Source organism: Mirounga leonina, unplaced genomic scaffold, assembly GCF_011800145.1.
Source record: "Mirounga leonina isolate KUSES-001 unplaced genomic scaffold, KU_Mleo_1.0 Mir_173, whole genome shotgun sequence".
NCBI classification, from domain to species: Eukaryota; Metazoa; Chordata; class Mammalia; order Carnivora; family Phocidae; genus Mirounga; species Mirounga leonina.
Window position 1 is genome coordinate 51,148,704 of NW_023270447.1, and position 20,056 is coordinate 51,168,759.

The following is a 20,056-nucleotide window of genomic DNA, read 5'->3' on the forward strand; positions in this document are numbered from 1 at the left end:
TTAGTCTCTGTGGGCCATCTGGCCTCTGTCACAGCGCTGCCACGGAAGCACGACCCAGCTCTGGACAGGGTACACGTGTACCGATAAAACTTTATTTACAAAAACAGGCAGCAGGCCGTCTGTGGCCGGGAGCCATAGTTTGCCAGCTCCTCTTCTCGCTCAGCATGGTGGCCGCGCGCTTGGGGTCCTCGCACTGCCCTGACCCCAGCCTCCATTCTGGGTATGCGGACGGTGTGGTGCAGGCCACCGAGGCTGGCCCCGGGACCAGTGAGATGGGGCTCAGTCTTCCTGTCTTTGCATAGGGCTGGGGGTGGAGGCGGGGGAGGCGGTGTGTGCCAGAGCTCTGCATTAGGTCTTGGACGCTGCCACTGCTTTCATTCGCCACACTTCCTCCCTTTGTTTGGAAAACCATCGCCTGCTGATTCTGCGTCTCTGTCTCTGTCTCTGTGGGGCAAGCATGCCTCATACCTCTTGAGAACATTCGCTGAGCACCTCCCGTGAGTGTCTTGGCACCAGATTCACAAGTCTGTGGGCCTCTCGCCCTTGCCGTCTGCCCAGCCCTGTCCCGGCTGCTCGGAGAGGTGTGGGGAGAAGAGGAGGTCAGCTGGGGCCTTTGCTCAGACAGAAATCAATGAGTCTTCTGCTGATCTTTGCACAGAGTGGACCTTGGTGGCTGTGTAGATTGCTGATGGTATGCAGAGGTGACCCCAAAGGGGGGACGTCGTGTGCTGTCCTGCTCCCTCTAACCGGCGACTTCCCCACCATCTAGGAGGAGGGGCCACTGCCACTTCATCTCTCTCTGGCCAAACCTGTCCTCGTCTAGTGCCCACGGAGGGTCATGACCCTTGTGGGCTCATTTCCTAGGCAGCCAGTTGCCCCTGACGTGGAGCTCTCTGGGCGGTCATGCCGTCGGGGGTGGCCCAGCTCAGCCCCCTGATGACCTGCTGGGTGTGTCCCAGACTCACATTGGGTGGGCACACAGAAGGCTCAGGCTCCCTCTGCCCTCGAGTTGGTAACCTCAGCTCCAGTTCTGGCCCGTACCTCCCACATACACACACGCAGAGAAGCCTCTTCCCTGGAGGGGCCAGACAGAGGCGGGGGAGGAAAGCAGCTGTGCGAGCCACTGACAACTTTGTTCCCGTGGGTCACAGTAGTAAAGAAAAAACTTTGCCTCTGATGAGGTGCATGTTAAAGGGGAGGGGCGGCTAAAGCTCTCCCTCCCTCACTCAGCCAGGTGGTCAAGTTTGCGCTCCAGGGATGAGGTGGACTGCGTTGACGGACGTTGGGGGGGTGGTCAGTGGCACTCGGGCACACCTCGGCCCCCTCTCCCCAGAATGGGCTTACAGCATTTTCTGTTAGCATCTGTGTCCAAGGAGCAAATTGGATTGTCTACCGCATGCTTTTTACCATGTGTAGAATTAATGCAATTTTATATTCACTCAGTTAAAGTGACACACCCCACAGGCAGATGACACAGGCCCCTAGTAATGCAAGTCATCCGTCCCTGCGGCCAGTCGATAAAACCTACCCCTCCAAGCCTTGCCAGGCCAGGGGCCCCATGAGTGAGGAGGGATGGGGATGTGTGGAGAGTCGAGTCTCTGAGCCACCTGAGACTTCAAGTGCCTTTCCCACAGGCCTTCTGTGGAGACAGAAGGCAGATTTGGCCAGTGGTAAAGCAGGTAGCATTCTGCGGCTTACAGAGCGGTCTCTGGGCTTCCCTGTGAGGAACCTGAACTCCGTGTCACCCAGACTCCTCCCCTTTGTCAATGAGCAGCCCATGGCTCAGGGAGACAAGACAGAGCTCCAGCCCGAGTGCCCTGGGCTCTGGAGCCCGGCCGTTTGCCCCTGTCCACAGCTCGTTCTCATATGTGCTGTCTCCCGGGCTCGCCTCTGCACCCGGAAAGCCTGGAGTTAAGTCTCGGCTCTGTTTCCCTGAGAGTCCATGATTTCTAGTCAGGGAAAGGCAGCTTTGGGGAGCGCGAGGTGGTGCTGGGTGAAGGAGTGGTGAGTTTTGGAAATATTAAACTTAGCATGTAGCTCTTACTACTTTTCCCCTTAAAAAAAAAAAAATCACTGCGGTTTTTTTCTATTTGGCTTTTAATTTTAAAGAGCTATCCTCTCTTTTCCATAAGAGTCTTTAGTTTATAGAGGACCAGCTTGGTCACCCTGTTGGTGCCTTAAACTCAGAGGTGTTAGATGTGTCCACCCAGGGGCTGGCTGGCTGCGGCTGTGGGGTCCGCGCGTTGGCCAAGACTCGCTGCCCTCCTCGGGCCCTGCCCAGGATGTACACATGGGGTGGAAGGCAGTGCCCGCGCCCTCGAGCAGCGGACGCGGTGTCTCCTGATCAGACGCAATGTCCGAAGAGGACGCCCCGTGTTTCGGAGTGCACCGTGACTGGGCAGAGCAGACTTCTCGAGGGAGGGTGTGTGGGCTTTCAACAGGCTGAGGAGGGTGTTCCTGGCAGAGCAGGCCTCACTCCTGCTTTCCTTGTAAATGGGCAGCGAGCGGCCACGGAAGACTGGGGACCTTCCATGTGCCTAGCGCTGTCACCTGCACCACCCCACTGTGATGTCCCTTTCCCCTTATGAGGAAAACTGGATTCACAGTGTGCCCTGCAGGAGCTGGGAGTGGATGCTAGGTCTCTGTAACCTGACGCTTCCCCCGTCATGCCATAAGCCCGTCTACCTCTCGAGGATGTCTTCAGGTGAAGTGCAGGGACTCAACCCGGCTGTGACCCGGAGGTATGGGTGGCTTGTGCTGACACTCTGACATACCTTTCTGCAGAGACCGTGGATCCCTTGTGCCTGGGGGTGTTCTGCTCCCCTCCATGTCCGTGACAGCAAAGGCTCTCTCACTGAACTCTCGGTGTCCAGTGTTTGCTTCGATCACACCATTGCCGAGCCTCCCCAGGCCCTGCTTAGGTGGCTCTCAGAGGCTGCTAGACGCTACCCAATGGTGGGATTGCAGGAAAAAATAAGGAAGTGCAGGAATTGTGTATCTCCGGTCCGAGATCTTGGGACTGCCAGAGACAGAGTGGCAAGTCCATTAACAGGGTCTGGGGCAGAATGAAGGCCCAGGCAGGAAGTGGGCACGTTTGCTGCTTTCTTTTCCCAGATTCGGTCACAGGGTTTCCTGATTGGGGTCTCTCCCGGGTGTAGGCCTCCCTGCCGTCACCCCATGGGGGGCAGTCACTGCAGTGGAAAGACTTCTGACCAGTCAAGGGACCTCAGTTCTCATCCCAGCTCCCTGTTGGCCTACATTCTCCAGCCATCCTGGGCCTCAGTTTACCTGTCACCTTCTCTTGGACCCCATGGCATTTTAAACGGACACGAATTCATTTGTCACATCCTCATCCTTCTCCCCAGCTAGCCTGGGAGTTCCAGGCCAGGGCCAGACGAGTCTGATGCCCCTCCGTGACCCACCCCCAGGATATGGGGCTGGCTAGACCCCTGAGGTCAGCATCCAGAATACGTATGTGGGTGAGCGACTAGTTGCACCCCTACATCCTTCAGCCTCTAGGATTTGTTCCTTTCTGCTCCTCGTGCTCCAGGTGTGACACGGAGGCGTCACTTGCGGGCTGTTAGAGTAGTGGGCCAGCTGGAGCTCTAGAATCGGATTTGGAGGCTGGTTCCACCGCTTAATAGCTTTGCAAGTGGCTTCACCCTTTTGAGGTGTAAAATGGAGCGACTGATAGCCTTTCCAGCCAGGAGTCCAGGGTTACATGAGCTAAATGCAGGTGACGTGTGGCTTCATTATTATCCCATTATCACATTTCTCTGACGAGGGAAGTGCAGTCAGTGGCTGAGTCCGGATTTGAACCCAGACCTTGTTTCTTTACCTACAATGGACAGGAACGTGATTATCATGAAGAGACCCCTGCGCTGGGGTTAGGAGATGTGGCTCAGCCACCAACGAATTCTCTATGGTCTCGGACAGGGCATCTGTCCTGGGCATCTCTTTTCTCCCCTGTAAATGAAGGATACTGGAAGAAGTGATGATCTATCAGGGCCACCCAACAAACAAGTGTCTGTGGGCAGGTATAGCTCTCCCCAAGCTTCCAGTGGGACCCCCAACTCCAGTCTAGCCCAGGACTCTGCAGATGTCTCTGCAGCCTGCTGGGAGGGGGGATTAGGCAGTTCCTGAGACGGAAAGCCTCCAAGGTCTAAGAAGAGCTGGACTCGGCCTCTTTTTGGCCAAACAGGCTTCCAGACACACCTAATTGGGTTCTTATAAAGCTTTCAGCAAGTAGAAGCCAGGCAGGCCCCATGGGGGAGCCGTCCTGTGTGGGAAAACTCATCGGTACCATCAGTGTTATGATTCCCTCCTTCTCCCACCTTCTGCCTCGATCCTCTCCCCCTGCCTGCCACATCTGTTCAGTTTGGGGAAGAGAAAAGCCCAATATCCCAACGAAGGTCAAAATCCTCAAACAAGATGCTTTTTGGTCTGCCTCCTATGTAGCCTTTTGACCAAGCGGGTAACGAGTTGAAAAGACCCTAAAGTCTGTTTTCTCTGCACCTACCTGTTGGTCTCTTGTTGAGAAGGCAGGGTAGGAGAGAAACTCCTCTTACTGGTGCGCTAAACCACAGGGCAGCAAATTCTGTCCCTCCTTGTGGAGATGGAAACAGGTCTGTCGTCATCGTCGTCTTAACAGAAGCAAACATTTTCAATGCAGTGCCCTATTTTCCGAGGCTCCTGAGAATGCGCCAAGTGTGCAGGTCCCCTCCTTGTGCTGTTGCACACCCTCTCGGGGACTGGGTCCAGACACAGATCGAGTGGCAGACAGCTCCAGGCTGAGTGGACGTAGCAGAGACACGGAGGTTGGAGCTTTGGCTGGATGTGGGTGACCATCAGGAATTGATAGGCTTCTGACTTCATGGAAGAAAAGCTTTCTGGCTCATAGGGCTCCCAGTAGTGCTGGGGGCCATGCTGGGAAGTACACGAGCGGAGCCTGGTCAACACCTACCCTGGGGTGGGAGAGGAGCTCCGTGCCCTGGGTACACGAGTGTTGAGATTCATCTGTGCCTGTCTTGAGATCGTGGTGGGGTTTTCCCTCTGGGTAATTGGCTAGCCTGGGCCAGGGTTCTCTTGTCCTCGGTGTTCCAAACCCCAGCTCCAAGTCATGGGGAGGAGACTTCTGAGAAGGCTGCTCCCTCCCCAGACTTAACAGCCCACTGCCCGCCTCTCCCTACTGGCCAGAGAAGTTGCTGGGCTGCCCTGGGGCCTCACTCACCAGCCACCCGCTCCTGGCCCTTAATACTCCTTGGCCTTTGTGTTGAGGTGGCTGCTTCGAGGCGAACTTGTACTACAGCCACTCGTTCGGGGACCAGTTACTAGAGTTCAGCAGGGAGCTTCTGAGGGAGGTAGAGAGGTGAGGCACACGTACCAGCCTGCCCTCTGAATATCGGGGGGCCTAAGCAGCCATAATCCAGGGCCAAGAGACAGCTTGGAATGGCCCTCCGGACCTGGTCTCGAGCACTGGCCCTTAGTAGGGATTGCCACTGATTGGGACCCCCTGTGGGGGCCAAACACTCTGGGGTGCTTTCCATACATTTCCTACCGTCAGCTGTCGAGTCAGCCGCTACTTGCCTCCCCTGGCTCGTGGGGCCGCAGGTGTGGGGGACCTGCCTGGAGACATGCCGCTCTCGCTGAGGAAGCACCGTATCTTACCAGGGAGGGCCACGAGGGTTGGAGGGAGGAGGCGCTCCCTTCTTGCCAAGAGTTGAGAACCAACAGAAGGCCTTTTGCCCCCTCTTGGCAACTGGACCTCACCCTCGAACCCTCTTCTTCCGTTCTTTTTATTTCTCTTTTTTTGGGGGTTGGCTTTGAATTATCTTATTTTGTTTACATTGCACCCAAGTTTCATGGTACAAAAGACTTGCAGGTGCAAATATGTCCCGCCTTCATTAGCTTCCCCTCCCTTTTTAATTTATGTGATTTCAATTTTCCTTCCCTGTACTGTTAATTAGGGGACCCTCTAATCAGCGCCATTATCACAGTGGTATTCATGTTTAGGAAAGCCGCTAAACAAATGCTTGCAAAATTGCTAAATGGCTAATTAATGTCTGTTAATTAAGAAAATTGCTCATGGTAACAAACCATGCCGTTGCTGGCAGCCGCTAGAAAGACATACACTTGTTGAAATTAGTAGCGTGGCAGGTAGGGGAACATCTGCTCCACAGAGCTCTCCGGAAGTGAGCAGCCCCTCGCTTGGCCAGGAAACTCCAGCCTGTCCTCAGTGGCGCCCCCGGCTTCCTGGACGGCCCCCACCGTCTTTCCCTGCACACCTCTTCTCCCTGTCTCCAGGCCCGCGGCCTGTTACCAGCCCCTCCGCCCCGCCCCGCCCCGGCTCCGGACTGTGCTTTCTGAGCAGGTGGGGAGGCTGGGCAGCCTGGCTCTGAGAGAGAAGGCTGACAAAGAAAATCCTGCCTCTGTCTCAAAGATTCTCTCTCCCTCTCCTCTTTAATGTAATTTCCCCCACCCCCCGTGCAGGTTTTGGATTTTTCTCAAAAGCGACTTCCAAGAGTAATAGCATGATCGAGGGTTGAGAAGAGTGAATTAGGGCATGCTCCTTGTCACCAGCCCCCAAGTCCAGCTCCGAACGTCCCAAGTAGGCAGGAAGGAGCTTCCAGGATGGGCCTTTTCTGTTTTTTGATTGACCTGCAGTAGGAAATACACTTGACACTGAACCAGTACACACACATGCACGTATGTATAAATACGAAGAGACGTTAGTGAAAAAGATTTGCCTTCGTACACACGGAGCTGTTGGATAGTTTCTGTTTTTTTATTCCATTCCGGGTTTTTAGGAAACAATGGTTGCAACCCACTAAATTGATTTCACCATCCACTAATGGGTTGCAACCCACAGTTTGACCAACCCTGTGGTTTAAGTGAATTCACCTGCCCATCTCTTCTGAGGGGAGTCAAGGTCAGCATAGCCCAGGGCTTCTGGGGTCAGCTCGGAACCATGGGTGGCTCACCGCCGGCTGGAGTGGAAAGCCCAGCCCTTCCACCCAGCAGTCAGGGGCCTCCAGCCCCGTCCCCCTGCCCCTCTGCACATGCCTGCTTGAGCTCTGGGCTGCAAGAGTCCGGGTGAGCGTTGGTTCCATCAGGCATCCCATCCTGGCTCTGCCATCTACCGGTTGTGTGGCTGTGGCCAAGTTCCCTCATCCCTTGAGACCCAGTTTTCCTCGTTGGTAAAAAGAATGAGAAACCCCACTTCATGAGGGCATTTTCAAGTGAAGGTGAATTAACAGAGTTCACTGAGTGGGTGCTCGGTAACCATCCATCCTTTTGTTCCCTTGTTTGTTCAATCTCTGGCCCAACCTGACTCCTCCTGTCTATCCTCGTGCACCCACTAGGCCTCCCTCCCCTCAGTAGACCGGCCCAGGGACCCGCATCCTGCCTCTGTCCCCCTCCAGACCGGAAGCTCCCCCAAACCAGGGCCTTGCCGGGCTCTTCCCACGCCCAGAAGCGGTCCTTGCACGCTTCGCAGAGCAGGGGCACTTGCCTGTCACAACCAGCGTATTTAACATGGCAAACTCCGCTCCAGCCGTAGACGGTGCCCGGGCCCCTGCTCCTGCGTGCTTCCACGGAGGAGCTGGGTGTTACTTTCCGTCCCTATAAACCGCCCCGTGAGTGTGCTCATCGGCTTCTCTCCCTCCCGCTCTCCACGCCCACCGTTGAGCCTGCGACCCAAGCAGCTGCGCGCACCTCCCCGCCAACCAGAGCCCGCCGCCCGCACGCCCGCCGCCTGCCCTTCGTTTTGGTTTAATTTTTGTTCTTTTAAGCTTCTGCGCTTCTCCATGTGCTGTGATCTATAACCTGCCTCTACTGTCTGGCCTCACAGGGTCCTCCGGGGTCACAGCCCTCGCCGCACGCACAGCCTCCACCTCACAATCCCAGCAGCATGATGGGACCCCACAGTCAGGTAAAAGCACTGTGGCTCGCCCGCCCGCCGGGGGGCGCGGGGCACGAGGAGGACAGAGCCAGCAGAGGAAAAACAAAAATCAAAATGTGCTCTAGCCATTGCTTTTGAGTCTTTATGGACAGATGATATTTAAAAAAAACAAAAACAAAAATACACCCCTCCACCCCCCCAGATAGTCTTCATTCCTTGGACATCACACCCAGCTTGGATATGAAACCAAAAGAAAAGCAAAGATATTTCTGTGACCTTGTCAGCGGCCTTTGCGTTTTTGTTTTTTCCTCTCTCACTTTTGGTTTGGTTTTTGAGTTCAGTTAACCATTTGTTCGTAAGCGAAGCTGCATCCCTAGCCTTTCTCTGTGCGCACTTTCACTGCTGAGATAAGCTTTCCTGCCCCTCGTCTTAGCCCCTTACCGTTCTCATTGTGCTCCCCCCCAGATCCTCGCTCCCCTTCCCCACCCCCTTTGTCGGTGGTTTCTGTGTGTGTGCGTGCGCGCGCGTGTGTGTGTGTGTGTGTGTCCAGCTTTGTCCGCACACCCTGAACATTTTGTGTAGGAGTCCCTTTCTGATGGTTGATTTGCCCTTCCCGAGAGCAGAGTCTTCTTCCTTTGCCCCGCACCGCTGTAACTGCTCTTCCGCACCCCGTGCCCAGGCCCGGCCGCACTCTCCTGCCATCCAGACTAGATGTCCGTGGGTACACGCGGAGTCAGGAGCCGCCCGTGCCGGGCGCATCTGTCGTTCCCTCTGCCCAGAGGAAGTTGTGCCCAGAGGGAAGAGGCTACCGGGAGAAAGAGAGTTGAAAAGATGACTAGTAGTAACAAAACTGGACTTGGTGGCGTGGAGCGCATTCGTGTTTGTCCCTGTGCAGTAGCTCAGGCTGTCATTGAACTAATTCCCTATAATTGCAGCCTTTTATGTCACCGCGCTACGCAGGCGGCCCCAGGCCCCCGATCAGAATGGGAAACCAGGTACTGTACCTTTTCATGTTCTCTCTCCCCTCACCCAGCCACCCTTGCCCCCCGCTGGACGTTGACTCCAATGAGAATTTGGGGAAAGGATTTGGAGGTGAAGGGACAGGTTTGAATGTGGGAGGTAGCTTACAGGCAGGTCCCCAGGGAGGGCCCTTTGTCCGCTCTGTGTCCCCGGTATAGTCCCTTTGCAAGCATTGCATCTGCCTCTCCTGGTGGGCTCTGGGCAGCCGGTTCGAGCTCAGAGGGCAGCAGCAGAAACAGCCAGGCTGGGAATGCAGGGTTGCGGCTATTCTAGAGAAGGTGGTAATGCCCCTGCCCCCTCCCTTCCAGGCCCTTCTTGGAAAAGGGTCTTCCTCCTTAATGAAGTTAATTGACAACGTGCATTTTTTCCTGGAAGCTTTTGAGAATTGCCAAGGCTGGTAAATATAATCCTGCTATTAAGAGGAGAAATGGCCCGTAGGAATGCTTAGATCAGGAGCCTGGATGCAGCGGAGCAGGACATTTGTGAGTTTTTAAGCAATGTCTGCCTGTTTTCCCAGACCCAACTCAAAACAAGAAAGGATTTGTTCGTGTAATTAGAAAAGTGGTCTGCTGACGGGGAGGGCTTCTCAGCCTGGGGTTGTGTGCCTTATGCTGGCCCATTAGGGTTGGCAATTCTTAGGTGGTCTGGAGAAATCGGCCCCCATGCCACCCTCCGTAGTTCAGCCCATGCAGGAGAGGTAAAGATAAAATATCTTTTGAGGATTGACGGATTTAAAAGAAGCTTAAAAAGAAACATTAGGGAGATTTCTTTTCATGCCAAAATATTTTTTATGTATGATTCTTAGAGTGCCCTTACAAAAACCCTTCAAAAGATGTGACCGCATCACCAGCGCAGCGCGTCCAGCCCCTACTGCCTTTGGAACTTAGGAGTTCAGTTACCAACTAGAGGGGCCTTACTGTTTCTGTTCTCGGGGCTCTGCAAGCAAGGCCTCCAAGTGCAGAGCTGCAGGGCCTAGGAGAGATGCTCATAGTCAGGGGCCTCGAAATTTTAGTGTTAAATTGCCTATCATGTTTCCAGTTATTTTTTTCCCTCCAAAAGTCTTTTGTTTCCTCTTTCTCTGACGTGAAGGAGAGATTTAGACAAGAATTAGAGACCCACCTTTTTGAACAAGGAGGGACCCTTGGGTATGTCATAGACAAGGAAACAGAAGGTCAGAGTGAAGGAGGGACTTCCCGGAGTCCTGCAGTAAGCCAGATCAAGCTGGTCTACAGCTCCCGGCCCAGTGCTGTTTCCTCTGCCCCTCACCCAATTCAGTGAGCTTTCAGAGTTGTAACCACGCTGCCCGAGTCAGCACGGGGGCCTCTTCTGCCATCACGTGCGTGGGCCCCAGCAGCGCCTTCCCCCACAGCGCACCTCGGGGCTCTCCTTGGCCCGAATGAACCTCTGCCCCATGGCGAGAACTGATGCACCCTTACCATCATTGTGGCTTTCCTCCAGCAATTAAGGGACACGAGAGGAAACATGTATGTTCCTATTTATCAATTAAACATGAGCAAGTGCTCAAGACAGCAAAGGGACAATGAATCCGACATCTGCATCTCTCGTTACAAATTTGTAACCTTCCCGCCAACCCCCTCCCCCACCATTGGAAATCTATACCGATTTCCGGTTTCCTGTGGACTCAAGAAATGTTTGCCCTCCAGGGAGGGACGTGCCCCTCTCAGGGGTGTTGCACCTGGGGGGTTCGCGGAGAGTGCCTCCGTTGGGGCTGCGGGTTGAGCAGAAGCCTCTGCCACCCTAGTGAGCTGAGCCCCTCCCCGTAGCAGGGGGAGGGGCAGAGGCAGCAGGCCTTGCTTGGATTCATGGAACCTCCTGTGTTAGGGCAGTGAGAAGGGCACTTGGGGGCGGGGGGGGACAAGAAGCTAAGGACTGTTGACCTGTCCCCTGAGCCTTACAAGGCCATCCTCCCGCCTGCCTCCCCGGTGACAGGTTGTATATAGAGAAAGCATTGCTGTTTTTCAAGCGAGAGTAAGTGGGTGGGTGGTGAACAGTGGGCTTCAGCGGGGCTGAGAGGAAGACTAGGACCCGGGTTTGTCAGGCAGCCCTCCCGTACATGTCCCAGAGGAGCCCCCCGCCGGCCCAGTGGCTGACGGGGGCAGGCAGCCGAGTGACCGTGCAGACGCTGCTGGGATTTGGCCGTTCCCTGGGCAGACGCTTCCTGCGCCTACCCCACAGTGCTCTAGGGGAGGCGCTGGCCTACTTCCAGGAGCCCGTGGGACGGCCCCAGAGCATCACTTTCCCTAGCAGGCTCTGCGAGTGCACACAGCATGTGCTTGCAGTGCCACATACGAGCCGTCCTTGTGCTTCTTTCTTAGGTTTGAGGGCTTCGGCCTTCTCTGCGTGAGACCCGTTCTCTCGGTCACGGCCTGTCTGCCTTCTCTTGTAGAGGGGGCCAAGATCGTCCTGTCCCCAGCTCAGGGTCACCCCAGTGAGGGTTGGAGGGAAGTGATGCCCAGACTCCCTCTGAGCCTCCAGGCAGCCCTGCTCTGCTCCTGGGTCCTGACACAGCAGGGTGAGGGGAGCCCAAGGAGGAGCTTCCTTTGAGAACTGTCGCTGTCCTCACTGGGCTACCTGGTGAGGGGAGTGATTGCCCTACCCCCACGGTGCCCCATCAGGATTATAGGTGGGGGCATTCTATGACATGGACGGTCCCCTGTCCACCTCGACATCCTGGGATCTCCCAAACCAGACAGCCGCAGAGGCAGGCCTGCTTTTGTCCTCCAGGGTCCTGTAACCGGGGTCTAGAAATATCCCACACCCTCAAGTGGGCAGACAGAAACCAGTCAAATGATTCGGAGCTGGGGAGCCTGGGGAGAGGAAGCAGGGCTGGGAGAAAGCGAGCGGTCAGAAGAGCTAAGACCAGGGGCTAGAGAGACAGACTGTGAGCACCCCCAGGCCCTGGAAACAGCAGGTCCTCCCAGGTTTGGGTGGCCTACCCCAAGCACCACCACGCACTGGACACACACACACAGCCCTTTCGGAAGCTCGGGACAGCAGTGAGAACTAGTCTCTTTGCTTACCTCCACCTCGTTCCACAGCTGCTGTGGAGCTCCCCGCTGGGCCATCCCCCCCAGCCGCGGTGAGGGCTGGCGATGGAGGGGGTGGCTGTCCCTGTCCCGGGGGCCCGGCCTTTGAGAGGCACTGGCGTCTGCAGATGGGAAAAGGTGGTCCCTTTCATAGACGCTTTCCCTCTCAAAGGCAGGGGCCTGTTTTTAGTCCTGCTAGAAGCACGCTTTTCCTTCCAGCTCTGTTGCCTTTTTTTTTCTTCTTCCCGATTGCTACTGAAATCACTTCAGTCCCAAGTAAATCACTTTTAGTAGGTTTTCACGGCAAGTGTGCCAAGCATTCACTCAGGAAACCTGTGGCAACCTTGTCCTCACCTTCTTAATAGTAATCACACCAGCGTCTGCCCCTTGCACCAGGCTTTGGGGAGCAGGTTCTCACTCAGCCTTCTGCTCCCCCCTCTCTGGAAGGCCTCCTCTTCACCCCTGGGGCCAGAAGGGGGCATTTCATGTGGAGGACAAAGATAGGGAGTTGGGGGCCCTGAGTGCTCATCCTGGCTCTGCCACTAGGTGACTGGGGGGCCATTGGGCCTCTGGGCCTCAGTTTCCCCATCCAAACCTCAAAGGCTACCTCCTCCCCCGCGCCCCTGTAAAAAGACCCCTGTGTAGTGATAGGATTTTTGGCTGGGGGCGGTCTCCTGGTCTCCACACTTTCGGGGAGGGAATAGGATGAGTTACGTCTCCATGGGGTGAAGGAAAGACAGGGTGTGGGTTAAACCACGCTGGCCGGGGTCCGGGAGGTGAGCGCGGGGGCAGGCTGCCGTGGAGGGGTGTACGGCAGGCGGTGCGGCCGGGGCACAGCCCCGTGGAGACAGCAGGGTGTGTGGCGGGTCCTGTCCCGCCCAAGCAGCACCTCCTGCTGACACCAGCTCCCTCTGTCTACCACTCCTGGGGATGTTGCCCCCAGCCCCAGCCGGCAGGTCAGGGAGGCCATGCGTGGACCCAGAAGGGTGGTGGCGGCCGGGGCAGGCGGGCGTGTCTCCCTCTGTCCCCCAGCCACTCAGCGCAGCTCTCACGTCTCTTTCAGCCTCCGGGAGGAGTTCCTGGGACCCAGCCACTGCTGCCCAATTCCATGGATCCCACCCGACAACAAGGTAGAGGGCCGGGCGGGGCCGCCTGCGGCGTGGGGAGTCTGTGCTGTCTGCCCCCTGCTGCCTCACAGCTCCCCTGCTCTCTCGTACAGGGCACCCCAACATGGGAGGATCAATGCAGAGAATGAACCCTCCCCGAGGCATGGGGCCCATGGGGCCCGGCCCACAGGTAACCCCCTGTCTGTCTGTCCAGCTCCCTGGCCATCTGTGTGCACCCGCCTACTCTCCTTCTTCCACAGTCTGTCCGTCGTTCACGTCACTCAGCTCACGGGTGAGGGGAGAGGACACAGCCAAGTCCGCAGCTGCCCCCTCTGCCCATGGCTGGGCTGGCCCCCCACACAGCCAGGAGCAGCCCCCCTCGGTAGGCGGCAGGCCAGGTTGAGGGGCCCTCCAGGAAGCTGAGGGAGCAGGTCAGCCAGGTGTTGGCAGATCCTCCGTGGGAGGCTTTTGAGGAATTTGGAAGGTGGAGGGTCTGGTGCCCGAGCAGTGGTGTGGGTTCTCCGGGAATCCCAAAGCCTCCTACCCCAGGTAGGTGAATTCGAACTGGCTCAGGGTCCTAGTTTGTTGCGACCCAAAGGCGGCACGAATGAGAGGCAGTCCTAGCTCTGCCTACAACTAACTCACCGTTAGTCTGTCCTTGGGTGAATCATTTGACCTCAGGGGGCCCTAGTAAGCCACGGTCCCCCTGTTTGATGTGGGGGCAGGAGGAGTCTGTACCCCTGGTTCTCAGCGATGCCACCCCAGTGAGAGGAGACTAGGCTGGCCAGGGCCCCTAAGACCCTCTTACCCCCTTCCACCCAGAGCCTCTGCCCGTTTCAGGTCCCAGGCTCCAAGCTAAGATTTCTTCTGCCCAGAGAGGTTCTGTTGTCACAGAGGACCCCTCGGAAATCTCTGGGAGACATGACGTCAGGTGCCCTGTCCAGCTCTGCAGTTACAGCACACTGGTCACTCCTTATGCCCCAGCTCCAGGCCCCACAGGGACAGGCTCCCACGGGACCATCAGGCAGGGGTCTGACAGGCCTTTCCTGTTCTCGAACCTTCTCATGGTTGCTTCCCACTCTCCTGAGTATTTGAATGTGGCTCTGTTTCCTGTAGTACTGTGGCAGAGAGTTTGCTGATCTGACTATCTAAAAGAAGCTGGAAGTCTAAATAAGGAGAAGGGAGTTTCATTTAGCGACATCGGGAGGCTTTTGCTGTAGGGTGTTCCTTCCCTTTTCTGCCCTGCCTGGAAGTCTGCTTGTTGTCGGGGTCCGTCCCCCCATTCAGGGTGCAGATGTTTGCATTCTCTGGGCCCCCTCCCCAGGTTTCCGGTTCCCTGGGGGAGGAGGAGTGCTCCTGCTCCCAAGCTCACAGACACGTGCCCGCTCTGGTAGGGAGAGGTGTCTGCCCACACCCAGAGTCCTCCGCGCCGTCTGGAGTTGTATTTCCAGCACACCCAGCCCACTGCCTTCTCCTCGGTGGTGGCTGCAACATCTGTGCTGCTGAAAGATTTTAGGGAGGTCCTTGTCTTCTCTTGGCCCCCTAATCCTACAATGAAGCAAGCCCACACCAATTGCAGTTCTGGTTTTCTTGTTTGTTTCTTTGTTTGTTTTCTTTCCTCAAATCCCCCAAAGCTTGTGTTTTCACCAGTTCCTTTTAAGCCACCAGAGTGGCCCCTTCCTGCCATGTGGCTGTCTTGAGCTGACCTCTGCCGGGTGGCTCCGCTGAGGAACTCGTGGGAGGGGCTACAGGGTGTGAAGCAGAGCGTTGCCTCTCCTGGGTCAGGAACCTGTAGGTCCCTCAGCTGCACTTCAGAGATGCTCTTGGGGTGGATGAGCAGTGCCCTTGGACTTCCACAACATCCTGGGGAATCTGGGGACACAAGAGGATCTAGTGGGAAGGCCCCCGCCCACCCCTCTGGGTTCTTGGAGGCTCAGCAGCTCCATCTGTAAAATGGGCAAGAGACCAGCATTTGCTGTAGAGGAGTGCGCAAAAGGGGAGGCTCAAGTTCTGGGCATGACGCTTGGCATGGGGTACTCCCAGTAAGCAATGTGTGTCTTCCAACTTGGGGGCTGAAAATCGGTGTTCAGGACTCTCATTGCCTGGGTTTGATGATTGCTTTGAGTAGTGTGTGTTTTTGTTTCTGTTTTTTTTTTTTTTTCTTTTTTCTGGCCAAGGCCATTAGCAGTTTGTTAAGCCTGTAGTAATCCTGAGGTTCTGGAAGCTGGGAATGGATGTCAGCAGACAGACCCAGAGCAGAGTATTCTGTAAGTTTAGGACTTCTTCCTGGCTTAGCAGAGCCCCTGACCAGCAGTCTGGCACACTCTTGTGGCATGCTTTAAAGAGGGGAGGCTCCTAAAGGCTGAAGTCTTACCAAACAAGGCCTCTTGGGTCCAGCGTGGCTCTCCTGATCTCGCCACATGGTGTGCAAGGGTGTGGCTCTCATGTAGACCCTGACAGGGGTGACCCAGCGGGGAGTGAGAAACTAGCCCAGGGATGAGGCCAGTTGATGTACCCCACCTCCGCCGACCTCAGGGGCTCTGGAAACGTCTCCCTTGTTCTTTATTTGACTTCACTGTATCAATAGGGAGACCCTAAAGTGCTTTGCCCATGTCTCCTGTACCCGTCTGGGTAGAGTGCAGTCTTAAATTCCAGGGCCAAACCTCCCTTAGAGCAACCCAGAATGTCTGCCCCAGCCCCTCACTGGGGGCAGAAGGGCCTGGCCTGGTGTGGGACAGGTTTTGGGGTCAGCCAGGGAGCAGGTACTGCAGAGTCTAGAAGTTTTGGACCCGAAGGCTGAGGGCAGGACCACCCCATCTCCTGCCCCCAGGCCTTTCTGGCTGTCCCCTGAGGGCGCGCTCTTGGTCACTCCCAATGGACAGGAGAGGGATGAACTCAGAACTTAGTGCTGGAAAACAGGGTTCCAGCCGCAGCTCAGCGCAGTTGGGCCTCTAGTCCCTCATCTGCAAAATGGGCAGCCGCGTGATCACCTTACAGGGTCCACTGTAGGTCTGGTAGAAACAGCCTGAGGGGCCTGCAGGGTGTTCCACGGACCCCGCTCCCTCCCTAGAACACGGGCTCGGCGGGGGCGGCGGGGTGGGGAGAGTCCTGTCTCTGCCACAGCCTGGGCTCTTAGAAAAGGAGGCCAGCCTCTTCGGGCAGCCTTTATAAGCACCACTGTATACACAGCGCCGTGCTGAGACCAGTCACAAAGGTGGGAAATCATCAGCCTGTTATTCCAAGTGCAGAGTAAGATTTTTAATAGCCAGTGACCACTCCAGAACTTTCTGAAGAAGAGATACACTGTAGTCTTGGGGCTACTTTATGGATTTCAAAGCCCAATGGACTGACATTTGCACTTTCTGAGCCTGTGCTGCGTTTTAGCCTAAATGTCACAGAGGACCCAGCAGACCAGGCATCGCCTTGCCCCTTTCCCTGAGTGTCTCACACAGGTTTTACTCTGGTTTGGTGAAACGGCCAGAGCCAAAAAGGAGGTAATACGTCCACTTAATTATAGTCTTTCCTTAAAGAACTATGTCGGTATCCGATGGGAATGTTTTGGCTAAGTGTTTCAGAAGTGACTCCCGTTGGAATGAGCCTAGAACTGCAAGGGCTTCTGGCCGGGCTCCCGTGGACAGAGCGCAGGGCCCCCACAGAGATGCTGTGGCTCATAGACCCCCTGGGTGCCAATGACTAACGTTTCTGGTGTTCAGGCTGGGGATGGAATCCACACAGGCTAGCATCAGATCGCCATCCTAGCTCGCGTGTGTTTGAGAAAGTTCACATGAAGGATAAACCCTGATCTCTAGGGACAGTCCTGTGCCACCTGGAAGAAACTGCATCTCCCTGCTGGTCCAAGGCAGCCCAGCTCTTTCTTGGTTCTGAGGCTTCTGAGTAATGGCCCCAGCAAGAAGGATCAGAAACCCGGCCAGAGCGGCTGTGCAGCTGGGTGGGGAGAAAGTGGGGCCACTCAAAGCACCTTCCCGGTGGGGGCCCATAGAGGTCCCCAGGCCCCACATGATGAGAGGGGGATGGAGGACAGGACCCTGCTGCCCAGGAAACTGCCTGGACGGTGTGTCCTAAAGGCTGGAATGTTCTTCCCCTGCTTTAAGGTGAAGATAGTGCTGGGTGGGCCGTGGACAGCACCCAGAAAGACTGGGAGCTCGGGGAGTTGGAGCAGGCCCCAGCCCTTCATTGTTCCTGACGGCAGACCAGAGCCCTCTGCCCAGGGTCCGGGGTGTGAAGGGACGAGGGTGAGGGAAGACAGGGACCACCACTGTGGATGTGGCCAGCCCCACAGTGCGCTGAGGGTCCCTCCCGTGCATCTAGCTGCCCTGTCCGTGCAGAGCTGTGCCGATGGCACAGGAAGGGGGCATTGGGCTGCTGGTCACCTCGCAGTCCGGTGCTGTGGGTGGGCGGACATGGAGGGAAGAGAGCCGTTTCTGAGGAGCCTGTGAAACCATGCCTCCAAGCCGTCTATGAGAAGGCTTCTGTTTCTGCTTTGAGAACTTCCCCCCAAAGTTGCCCTTCGGCCCTACTTTCACCCCTGATTCAGCGCGCGCCCTTGGGCAAATCTGTGACCCCTCCAATCGGGGAGGTGTACGTGGCCCAGACGGCCTCCCTCTCGGGAAGTGGCCGTGCTGGCTATTTGGGAGGCTCTGGAAGGTGAGATCGAGGTAGGAACTGGCGTCCCAGAATCTCCCCCGGGGCGGACGGCACCCTGCACGGGCGGGCCTGTTCCTGGAGTGAGCACCTGGCATGTTCTCTCCTGTCGCCGCGTCCCGGGCTCCACCAGCCCCCAGGCCGGCCTTCCGCTGGCCCGCAGTGGGCGGGAGAGGGAGCAGGGCCGCAGCGGTGGTCCCTGCAGGGGCTCTGTCTATACCGTGAGCTTTGTGGAAGGATCGCGGAGCTGCACGTGGGGCTTCGGAAGGGCCCTTTAAGACCCGAGGTTCTGTGATGCTTAAGGCAGCATTAAGGGCTTTGGTGTTCATTCTGCTGCTAACATCCCGGATCAGAACACACCTCCAAGAGCTGACAGAGCACTTGAAAGCTCTTGTTGCGTTTGAGCCTCACGGGGCTGTGGGGTTGGGGGCTCTCTGTCCCCATGGCGGCTGCACCAGGGGCTTTCACTCTGCTTCTGCCACTCAGCGTTTTCATCTTTCAGGAGGGGACCGCGATGGGGCCATTGTCACAGCCGTGTGCCCAAGCGGGGGCTAGCTGTTCTATGCTCCGACCTCCCGTCTGCGGCTCTGACTGCCGGCCCGAGCCACTGTGCATAGAGAGGGCCTGGCTCCTGCACGTCCCGGGGCTGACGCGGGACCCCTCTGGGGCCACCCCGCTCTGCCTCCGCGACTCCAGGCCTTGCTCTCTGCCAGTCGGCCCGGTGCCGTTCCTGTTGCTGTCTACACACTGTCTGTGTGTCCTTTTAGACTCCCAAGCCGCTGTCAGGGTGACCAGGCAGAGGACGTGGTCCCACGGCTTTCAGGTTCAGGAGCCGGGCCTTGGCTGAAGAACCCACCCCCAGCATGATGTTGGCTCTGAGCTGGTCAGCTCGGGGCCTTTCACCAGATGTGTGGTGGGGAGAGTGCAGAGCCAGAGGCTTGTAGACCCGGGTTTAAACCCCAGCTGAGTCACTGGCTTACCGATTCCGGGCAGATGTTTCTCCCCTCAGACCCTCAGTCTCCTCTTCTCTAAAATGGTGTTGTTCTAAGGATGAGCCAGAGACTGTACCCAAAATGTGTTATGTGCCTCCTCTGCCGTCAAATTCCCACCCTTACTTCGGTCAGATTCTACAAAGGCAGAGCTTAAGCTACAACCAGGCTCATTTTACTCTGTTCATTTACTTGATCACTCCTTCATTGATTGAGCACCCAGTCTGTGATGGCTGCTGTGTGGGGTGACGCATGCAGATCTTTCAGATACAGTCCCCACCTTCACCAGGTCCTCAGAGCCCAGTGGGAGAGACGTGTGGCCACGGCCATAGCCCAGCGTGGCAGGGGTCAGGGGATTACAAGGCATGATGGGGGTCAACAGTTAACCCCAAGAGGTGTGCAGGGAAGGCTTCACAGGGGAGGTGCTCTTCGAGCTGGGTTTGGAAGATGTGTAGGAGCCCAAGTGGAGAAGGGAAGCAAAGTATTTCTTTGCGAAGAAAATAGCGTTGGAAGTGGGGAGTCAGGGGTAGCAGTGACCAGAGGTTCCCGATCCTGGCACTCTTGTGACCCCCTGCACTGTGCTTGGGGGGAGGGGTTGTACTGAGCTGAGGAGGGACTCTTCCCTCAAACAATTGGTGACCCCCCACACACACCCCAAGAGTTTTCTTCCTGCTTCTCCAGCACCGTGTATGTCGAGGGCCCCACAGGCTGGCCCCTGAATCAGGCAACCTGATCCAGGGGTTGGGGGACAACCCAGGTGTGGGGCAAGCGGGGGGCAGTGTCTGCACATGCTGGACCGTGGGGACAGCCAGCGGCCAGGCCTCTCAGGGTTCCTTCCCCTCCCACATTCAGACCCAGCCCCCGCCCCCAGCCCCGGAATTTCTGAGGTGGGTAGTGTTCACCAGTCTGCTCTCTTACAAGTCCATTCCCTTTCCCCGCCCGAGACCCGAGATGTGAGGGCTTGCTGAACATTCCCATGCTTTTGAGAGAACCATCCCGAAGCCTCCCTCTGTGCTGGCTTGTCATTGTGGTCCCGTCACGTGGTTCCCACCCCCTCACCTTTTTTAACGAATATGTTATTTTTCTTCCTCATCAGATCCTTTCCACAGACTAATCCTCTTGCTTATATTCTGTTTGTCTTCCCTCCCTCCTCCTCTCCGGTTCCCCTTCTCCTTCTATTAGACTGACCCTTGGTTATCGTTGCAGAATTATGGAAGCGGCATGAGACCACCACCCAACTCCCTCGGCCCCGCCATGCCCGGGATTAACATGTAAGGCACACCTGACCTTGCTGTTGGCTCAGAGCCCGCGGCTCGCCCCCCCCCTGCCAGC

General features: G+C 56.6%; 1 protein-coding gene across 3 annotated transcripts in view; it reads left to right on the plus strand.

Moving 5' to 3' along the window:
* SSBP3 (single stranded DNA binding protein 3) overlaps positions 1–20,056 on the plus strand; it is a 162,619-nt gene that overhangs the window by 128,674 nt on the left and 13,889 nt on the right. The window contains exons 6-10 of one of the 3 annotated variants that reach the window (XM_035018479.1): positions 7,850–7,930; positions 8,836–8,895; positions 13,031–13,097; positions 13,187–13,263; positions 19,931–19,995. In XM_035018479.1, the coding sequence (XP_034874370.1) occupies positions 7,850–7,930; positions 8,836–8,895; positions 13,031–13,097; positions 13,187–13,263; positions 19,931–19,995 (350 nt within the window). The remainder of the gene's footprint in view (positions 1–7,849; positions 7,931–8,835; positions 8,896–13,030; positions 13,098–13,186; positions 13,264–19,930; positions 19,996–20,056) is intronic. The other 2 variants (XM_035018477.1, XM_035018478.1) reach the window with 2 other exon arrangements.